The sequence below is a fragment of the Hordeum vulgare genome, unplaced genomic scaffold, assembly GCF_904849725.1.
Source record: "Hordeum vulgare subsp. vulgare unplaced genomic scaffold, MorexV3_pseudomolecules_assembly, whole genome shotgun sequence".
Lineage (NCBI taxonomy): Eukaryota > Viridiplantae > Streptophyta > Magnoliopsida > Poales > Poaceae > Hordeum > Hordeum vulgare.
In genome coordinates, this window is record NW_025422502.1 from 129,909 (window position 1) to 140,000 (window position 10,092).

The following is a 10,092-nucleotide window of genomic DNA, read 5'->3' on the forward strand; positions in this document are numbered from 1 at the left end:
TACTAAGCATTTCCTAGATCTTGAGTTAGGCGTAGCTACTTCCTCCCCCCATGTTCTCCTGATTCCCCATCCTTCCGCTGAAGCTAAACCAGTATCAGTTGATGGCGAGCATAGTAGAGGCGGCTTTATCGTTAAAAAAGCAACCGGCTTTCGAGTAATAAATAACTTATAGAAGCACTTGAGCGTGGTTTCGGCCTATAGCCGGAGGGAATGTTTTTAAAAATCGACCCGATTTTGGGCATTCGTAGAGGGGAAAGACAGCCATGCGATAAGCGAGGGAGAGGTCTGTCTTCCCAAAGTAGCCATTCAAGGAGACAAGTTCTACCATTGTACCTTGACCTGTGGAACTGGAGAAGCTCCTTTATTGCTATAGTTCTTGTTGAACCTTTTCTAAAGTCAACAATTTCTGCAATCAGGGAGGAGGCATCGCCTTACTTGCTATACCTTAAACCTCATCAAGAAAGTAAGCCCAGCGAAACCGCAATCCCAATCAAATAAAAGATCAGATGGGCTGATCCCTGAGATCGATCGCTGTTGATTTTCTAGTTTTTTAGCTGACTCGGGACCTTCCATAGAAAACCGAGTACGAGCAACGGTCGGGTCTGCTGCCCCTTCCTTCTCAGCGTACAGCTGCAGATTGGATAAATGGTTTATCTTCGAATGTATGCTACAAGAAATGGGCTGAACCGATCTACAGGGAATGCAATAGCGAAAAGAATTCCACTCTATCTCAGATTTTTGTATCCTTTTCAAGGGCCAACCCTGGGCCAAGGTGAGCGCATCCGTATGGGCCTATTGCTCTTGACCTCTTCAGTTGTGCAGGCACAAATATGAACTGGTCTAAGTTTGTTCTTGACGATCCCCACAAGCTTCTCTTATCTACTTGAATGCAAATCAGAAAAGAGGAAGTCGCAATGCATTTTCTTTTTCTAAAGAATAAAAGACACGTGGATGGTATCGATCAAGAGACATGGCTAAAGGATGGAAGTGAATTAGAATCAGACGGTCGTCGAACGAATTCCCAATAAATGGAAGATCTACGTGCAACGAATTTCGTATAAAAAGTAAAGTAGGCGATTTCACCGAGAGGCCTATTGAACTAGCTCCCATGCATGGATCTGCATTGTGTGCTTTCGCCGGGGCGAGAGTGAAAAAGAAATGTACCAAGAGTTCCGTATGAATTAGGTTTGCCTTTCCAAAGAAATGAGATAAGGAGCAGTAAGGCCTGGTGGCTCTGCCTCAGCCGTTGCCTTGCCTTGCAGAGCGTCAACACCGACACATTGTAGAGCAACGTCTTGCAACTATGTACAAAGCCTCCATTCCCCTGGGTGTCGTGTTTGAAAGCACAGTCTTTGTCATAAACCGATTACCCTCCACTCCAAATGGCTCTACCAAGGATCCCACAAAGTTCCCGAAACCAAGTTTCTCAGAAAAGGCCTGGTATCCATCTACTCACAATAATTTGAATGTAGAACTGAAGAAGCACAATTTCCTTCTTCGAGAGGAATCCAACCGAAGAGAAGCGAGCATCATAATAGCTGGATAAAAAGATATTTAGTATAAGAGGACGTTCGCGTCAATTATCACGCCTCTGACTGCTGAGGACGAGGTTCGGGTTAATGATATTGTGAAAGGTGTCATTAAACCGGGTCTGCCTCTGTTAGTTACGAGGTATATGCCATGGATCTCATCTATTCCCCTTAAACAAGGGATAACGTGGGTTCCGACCTGGAATCTGGACCCCCAATTATAGTGTGTTTAAAGAGATTGGAGGAACTCTTCCTCGGTCTCCGTATCCAAAGATACTGGTAATTAGAGCTTCAAGTGTTCGGTTCTACTCTCCGTTTTATTCATAGTAAGGGAGAGCAGTTCAGTCCACTTGCTCTTTGGCCGCATCGGTTGAGGTTTGCTCTGTTCAGTTCAGTTAAAGAAGAGATGGTATCTTGCTTGTTTCAATTATCCGGGCTCGCCATCAATAGATACTGGTTTATCTTCCGCTTTGATGAGTTGACCATCTTCAGAAGCTGACACTGGACTGCCAAGACCTCGCTTTCTTTCCGATGAAATGTGGGTCCGAGCCAAGGAGCAAAAGCAAAAGTAGGATCATCAGTTGACTCCTACGCAGTCTTAGTCTTAGGCTTCGGTTGAACCGAACAAGCAATTTCTCCTTTTTTGCATCGATCACTCAGGTGCAGCTTATCTCTTTCTCTATCTATTCCAGACGACTGTGTGAAGGCTATAGCTAACATACTAACTAATGCTTCTATCAAGCAGGAGGAGCATCTCTCTCTGTCAATAGATTACCTTGCGCAAAGGCTTTCGAGTCAAAACTCTATGAAATAGAGAGAAATCTAGCTTCTTTCCTACGGGGATCTGGATTGGATACTGATGATAGGCCAATTCGGTAGCTTTTGGGACGAGCACCACCTTGTGAAGACAGTATCAATCGGTTATTTTTGTGATAAGTCGCTATTAGAAAAGAAATAGTCATTTCTTGCTCGATTCGAGAGGTGATTTCATTCCACAGTGACAATTCATGTTGAACGCGTCCTCCGGCATTTACGATTCTTCCTACAGAGGGCACTACTGGCAAAGAATAACCTTTCCACCCGGCGAGATGGACTTGGAGACAGAGGTTTGCACTTGGTCCTCTTGGTTAGGATGTAGAGGGGATCTATCAACAATCCCGTCGTCTTCTTCCAGCTTTTTCCTCTTAATTTGATGGGCTTACTTAAAAAACTAATCACTCTTTGAAGTATGAATGGCTCACTCTCCCATTCTTTCCGGCTAGGGCAGCAGCTAGACCCATATCTTTTGATGGCGAGCATCGATCGAGATCCTTCGGTGAAAGCTAGAACCAACTCTGCGAGGAAAGCGGAAGCAAACAGTTATGATGTGGTTGATAGAGGCCTTGGATAACCTAAGTCAGCGTTACCCGACATAGTCAACGGGGTACCTTCATTCTTTAACAATTCCGGACATAGGAACAATGAGCTGTCTCCACGGCTTCTCTTCCAAACCAATATCGCAATGGATCTATCTGGCTTTCAGCTTATTCTCTCAATCAATGAATGCGGGTCATCGTGGAGAATCAGGGGAAGTGTAGACTATAAGTAGCCAATTTGCAATTCATTTCCTTGGCAATGACGAGTGATGGTATCTCGAAGCCATTCATCTTATCTCTGCAGCAGGAGATTCTTCACCGGACAAAAGATAAGGAAAAGACAAAGAAATCCCATGGGTAGTTTTTGGAAAAACCAATTCTGACTTCTCTTCTGATCTTCTTGGCTATGCGGAGGAGTCAGTAGAAACTGAACTCTATAACTCTTTTATTTAAGCTGAGTCGACCAATCCATGTGGAACCATAGGAAGCCGAAAGAAAGATAGAATGAATAGAATACAGCTCAACATTTGAAGAATGGAATCTGTCCCTTAAACCTCCAAGAAATCGAATAAATCTAACTATAGTGGTTGGTGATTCCTGGTCGAGTAATAGTATCTCGGAAAATGGAGTTTCCACTGTTTGTATGGTCTCGTGGTAGATTACCTTCTCCAGGCGGGGAAAGGGCGCCGAAATGAATTAGATATCTTTCCACGGCTGTAACTACTAGTCATTCTACCCCTTAGAACACCTAGTAAAACTACTAGTCCTGGTCGATACACCTACTCGTTTCGTTGCAACTGTCCAATAAGCTAGGGTCGGGCATGTCCAAAGAAGAATGTACCTGGGTCGGTAGCGAGGAAGTAAACTAGTGCTTTCCAACTGAGCTGGATACATCATAGTCCTGGATACATACATATAGCAGGGGTTGCTCGCCTTGTTGAAACTAGTCCCCTTGCTGGCTCGGAAGCACCAGACCTATTCGTTTCACTCGAGAAAGTCATTTGCTTCACCGGTTCGATATGCGATATCAAAATCCTTTCCTTCCACGGATGCGACTAAAAAGAGAGTAGCTTCTCCTGCTCGCCTTGTTGAAACTAGTCATTCTGTTTCTGCTGTGGCTGGTTTATCGGCTGCTCCAACTGTCCAATCTGTCCCAACAGAGTTAGGCATTCCTTCTGAGCTAGCTAGGGAGTCAATAGCAAGACCGGGTACAACAAGCCTATTAGAGAATGAAGTAGCTCGAGTTCGGGGTTATCTCTCCTTTACGAAATAGAGGTTCACTTCGACTTTACTACTTTCCAGCCAACGCACTCTACTCAAATTGAAGGAAATTGTTTGGCCCCTATTCTATTTATTTATTAAGGGAGGGTACTCATAACGTTGAATCACTGTTTTTCTTTCCTAATGTTCATCTCAAGCTGGCTTCGACATCTGGTTATCGTGGTTCTTTCTCCTCCTTTTCTATCGCTTGCTTTCCATATTCCACTTTGACTTTATTTAGTATTGGCTTAAGGCTGTTGGTTCAACCGACTATAAGAAGTTCCAGAAGGGGTCCCGGCTCGGGGGCGGGGGTATCTTACCTCTTTTCCTCTGCGTTCGTGACAAGCTAGTAGGCACTCTTGTGTGGGTTGGCTCATTCCCCCGGAAAACGAATATTAAGAAGATAGATACCATTCCGTCGATACTAGATTCATTCTTTCCGCGAGGGCCTCTGCTTCTCTCTGTTCGGTGGGAGAGTATGGTAGTTGTCCTTCAGCATCTCTCTCAGGCTCAATGCCATTGCTCGATATGATGCGAAAGTCAATTCTATACCAACGGCATCGTATAACAATAGCTCTTGTCTAGGGAAATGCAAAAAGTATGAGGCCATAACATCCGTACCAACACCGACGAACTGACCCGGTTAAAGAACAACCGCGTGCTCAATTCTTAGTTCTGCTCTTTAGCCAAAAGGGTAACGGAATAATTGCGCTGTCTATAGGTGGAGATGAGCTGACTCAAACGAATGGTCATGCCAATGACAAAAAGGACATCCACACTGAAGCTTATTACTCGATTACTGTTAGACCCATGTTGTATGCCCTCATTAGGAGCCCGCAAGCCACTCCTACCTCGCGGGTGATGCATTCCCTTCTCCAGGTACTAAAAGTGATAAATAGGCTCGATTCTCATAAGAAACATGCCACTGAAACCAAAGGAAGTACATATATCTTCTTAGACGGAAGGGAGGGACTAGGGCAAGATAGCTTTATCACAGACAGGGCTGCATCGACCAATCGCTTTTCATTGAGAATAGGAACGAACAGCTTTCGTAGACCTAGCTTTCGTACTGATCTTTTGGATTCGCCGGCCTGCCTAGCCTAGGTTGTTGTATACTCAACTTGAGTTGGTTTTGTCCCTTCGCTCGGAAGAGGTGGCGTCAATGCCGCTCCCAAAGAATGTTGAGTCCATTTTGATCCCAAGAAATGCGTATAGCAAAGTGAAATAGTTGATGCGATGTGCCCGTTTTCTTTCGATAGACCAATGTCATCCGCAATAGTGCCTACCAATAGTGGAGCCGTGGAAGAACAGAACAGACATTCAAAGCAACCGATCAGAAGATAAGTATGAATTGGGACAAAAAGTATGACTTTTCCCAGGATCAAACTTTTTTAAAAAGATACCCCGCGAAAATAGGCATTTACAAAGGGAATGATAAAAAGTAAGGTTTTCCACATGGTGAGATGAACTTTTTCCCGATTTTTCGACGAAAAACAGCCATTTATATATATATAAACACCATTCTATCCAGCATGGGACAAAAGTACAGACTTGTCATCTCCCTTAGGAAATGAGCAAAATCTGCTCCATTTTAAAAAACTTTCTATCCAGCATGGGGCAACTTGGTACTTTTTTTCGTTGCTAAGGGAAATTGCCCTTTTTCATGGTCAATTTTCCGATCACTTCAAGCCAGCTAGGGCGAAAAGTAAAGCAAAATGGATTGCTAAGGGGAATTGGCATTTTTCAGCCTCCTTTTAAAAACAAAGTGGAAGCCAGCTACAGCGAAAACCTTACTTTTTTTTGTTTCTAAGGGTGGGTCAATAAAGTGAAAACTTCTGTCTCATATAGCTGCAAAACCTCATATTTTACAGATCGAATTGATCAACGGAAAGGCGGCTAAACCTATTCTTGATACTTGTTCTGACCGCATAACGAAAGTGCATGAAATCGAATCAATGGCTTCAGATCGATAGGAATACAGATTGTAATTAAAGAAATGAAGCCATCTTTCCTCGCCCCCGGAAGGCGCCTGCTCTTTAGTTGAGTATGAAAAGTGCCCCGCGAAGGAACAAAACCAACTCAAGTCAACCGTCCCGTCGATTCGATCTGAAGTATGAATTGGCCGAAGCAGATACCAAGGCTTCATTGAACAGAGGACTAGATGAGATGAGGCCGGCCTATCCACACTGTAAGTAACGGCAAGTGCTAATGCCTCTGAGCTTGACCTGGAAAAACCCCTTTTGTGAACTTGAAAACCGACATGGTCAAAGCACGGAAAGGAAAGTATTGGAAAAGCTAAGCTACATCAACATAGGTTCTATTCTGCTACCTTCACTTCTGACTTCACTCCCACCTATTGATATTGATCTTACCTTACCTCGAGAAGTTATTCGTTTAGGTCTCGATTACCAATTGATACTAGTGTTTATCTAGTCCAACTTGAATGAAGGAAGAGGTTCACTACTGACTGAACTGAAATACGCCAGAAAATCGATTTGTCCAAAGCTGAAGGAAAAGGAGATCCAAGTAGAATCCCAATGGGCCGCAGATCATATGAGGGGAGGCCTGTGGCTGATTGTACAAGAAGGATATGAGAAATCATAAAAAGGGGGGTCAGCGATTTCAAGCTTGGGCGGTTTTCCGACATCTTCCTCGGGCTTTGGAAGAACATAGTATCTCTCGTTTCGTGCTGATCTGGCCAATATAGAAGGAGAAGGTCAGTTAAGCAAAGCAGGTGTGAGCCTTCTCTTGTAAAAGGCACCGTAGCCTTATCCGCACTGTGTAGAAGCATCCTGCCTTTCCTTAAACCTGATATAATGCTTTTTCCTTGTCCAGAACTAGCTTGTTTCACTAGATGAGGGAAAAGCGGGATACCAATTATGTTGGGCTGACTTCGAGAACTTCACTTTTTCTATTTTCTAGAAAGGTTTGAACGTGGCACTAAACCCTCGATGTCAACTAAAGAAAATAGTTCAAGACAGTAGAGCACTGAGGTTCAGCATTTCGTTTAGTGAATGCGGAGATAAAGGCAGCTACTATTGATGCAATGCAATTGGACCGCTGGGTAATGCAAGGGAAGAATGTTCTCATATCCATGCCCCATATTGATTTTTTTATAGAATCAAGCCACTTCTATCGCTTCTCCTAATCTATATCGGGGTTGGCCACTGCTCAAACAAAGGGACCAAACAGAAGAGTCCCCAACCCCGAGTTGGCTCCTCTTCTCAATAATAAAGAGGAGATACAACACTCTAAAGCCAAGATGCACTAATAGCCAATCAAGACACTGAAGCACTAAGCACTAATGGCCAATAGTATAGTATCTTTGTTTGGATGACTTCCCTCCTACCACTGATAAGCTGAGGTTGAAGAGACAGTTGTGGGTACGAGATCCTATGGCGGTAAAGGAGACCTTTCAAATACAATAAATGCTCAATGTACCAGCACAGGGTCAAAGAAGCCTGCTAGGTGCCATAGGATGTGCCGAAATGCCTACCTCTATGGTTTGCGTATAACGTGAATAGCTCCTGTCTGTTGTTTAAAAAGAACAAAAGCACGAGGTAGGGGAGGTTCAGCCGTCAGATATCAGATCTCCCATCAATGGCACGCAGGAACCTTCATCAAGCTGCCCCACCAAAATCCTTCCAAAGATATTGACACTGCCTGATGCTCATGACCAACAATACTATGTAGGGATGACACTTGTTGAATGGTGATGCCTGGGCTGAATAAGCAGCTGCAAGGATTTCTCCCAGAAAGTTGTTTTAATATTGACCCACTGAGAGAGAAGCATGTTCCTGAGCATCCATAACCTCGGAATTGATCTTCTCTTTCCCTTTCTTTTCTGCTCCCGTGCTTAGATCGAACAATATTGCGAAATCAGTGATACGAAAAATCCTCTTCCATTCTTTCGGGCTGCAGGCAACTTAGAGAAGAAAACAGGCTTACATCTCCAAGCCACACTAGGTAGGGCAAGGAATAGTCCCTATCACAAGACCAAGCGGATCTCATCCTGCAGAAGACTCAGAGCGGATCTATCTAATGGCATGGCTGGCTGTCGGATGTGATCTATTCTCGTGTCACATCGCTTTCTTTCTTCTCCCTCCATTTTCTTCACTACTACCGCTTCTACACATAAATCAAAGAAGCATTGTGGAATAGTGGCATTTCGTTAATGGCTAAAATGTTCTTAGTGAAAGGGTTGCCGCAAAACCGGCAAACTCAGAGCGGTCTCTGAAAGTGAATAGGAGCATAGCGGCATCATCCAAGCCAAACACGTCTCCTCAGTCAAGGGTCTTCTCGCGCAAAGAAGATCAAAAACATAACAACTGATTTCGCTTAATGCATGTCACCCGCCCGCTCTCAATACAGCAAGTGACTCTCTCTCACAAGACAGAGAAAGATTACCGATTCATCCAATCCAATTTGATCAGAAGTGAGTTCATTGTTGTTGTATAGCGAAACCTTTCCTTGACAAAACCATTCTCAGCTAATAGAAGCCGAGCTATCTATCCAGATCAGGGTTGAACGAAGCGAATGGAAAAGCCAAAGAAAACATAAATCCATTGCGATTAGAAACCAGTGACTCTACAGCCAGGGCTCGATGGCGATGTAAGATAGAAAGAATGGGGAGTTAGGGCTTCGGTTTCCTCTGTAGCCAGTTTCAATTCCAAATCATTTGCCGACATGCGGACTCACTTCTCTTTTATGGGATGACTTTTATTATCCAAGTTGTCTATTTACGTGGGTGAATCAAGTACAACAAGTCAGGTCAGAGCTTGTGGTAGAAGATTGGGCTCTGCTACGCAGATCCACTCAACTAGGAAAGAAGTACGCATTGCTGACTGACTGTTTGAACGATCCTAGTTACTAGTAGCTAATCAAGTCAGAGTAGGGTGGCCGAGAAGCTTCTTGCCGGTGCCCCCAAAAGCAAAGCACAGACTCTACTCACCCACGCGTTTTCCACCTACGGAGGGAGAAATCATCGAAATATCCTCATCCCCTGAAAGGGAACCCGAAAACAGGACGAGAGTGGATAGGGTGACTAAGGAGGCCGTAAAAATTAGTAGTGCATTTTTGAAAGATAAGATTACAAAAAGGCGAGAGCAGCATAATTGTTAGTTAGGGGTAAGAGGGGACGGGCCCGTATAGAAAGTAAATCCTTCTTTTTCCGATATGCCGCTCCGCAAGCAAGGAGTGCCACGCACGAGCGGAGCGAAAACTAAGCAAGGGGAATTCCGTCATTCCATGGAAAGCATGCGAAATCCTTTGATTGTTTATAGAATCAAAATAACTATATAGTCTTTCTTGTTCCACTTGCAAGGCAAGGAAAATAAAATGTCAGTTTCGTTATTACAACCTTATTTTTTTATGTCAAAGACAAAAAGCTACGCGCAAATTCTCATTGGATCTCGGTTGTTCTTAACAGCGATGGCTATTCATTTAAGTCTTCGGGTAGCACCACCAGATCTTCAACAAGGTGGAAATTCTCGTATTTCGTATGTACATGTTCCTGCGGCTCGGATGAGTATAGTTATTTATATCGCGACAGCTATAAACAGTTCCTTGTTCCCATTAACAAAACATCCCCTTTTTCTTCGCTCTTCCGGAACCGGTACAGAAATTGGTGCTTTTTCTACTTTGTTTACGTTAGTGACTGGGGGGTTTCGGGGAAGGCCTATGTGGGGTACCTTTCGGGTGTGGGATGCTCGTTTAACTTCTGTATTCATCTTGTTCCTTATTTACCTGGGTGCACTGCGTTTTCAAAAGCTTCCTGTCGAACCGGCTCCTATTTCAATCCGTGCTGGACCGATCGATATACCAATAATAAAGTCTCCAGTCAACTGGTGGAATACATCGCATCAACCTGGGAGCATTAGCCGATCTGGTACATCAATACATGTTCCTATGCCCATTCCAATCTTGTCTAACTTTGCTAACTTCCCCTT

At 44.0% G+C, this 10,092-nt stretch overlaps 1 protein-coding gene across 1 annotated transcript in view; it reads left to right on the forward strand.

Annotated features, from left to right (window-relative positions):
• The first annotated feature begins 4,265 nt into the window (after positions 1-4,265).
• Positions 4,266-10,092, forward strand: part of LOC123418203 (putative cytochrome c biosynthesis ccmC-like mitochondrial protein) — an 8,871-nt gene continuing 3,044 nt past the window's right edge. The window contains exon 1 of the mRNA XM_045106966.1: positions 4,266-10,092. This exon is cut by the window's right edge and continues 3,044 nt beyond it. Within this exon, the coding sequence (XP_044962901.1) occupies positions 9,482-10,092 (611 nt within the window). The 5' untranslated portion in view covers positions 4,266-9,481.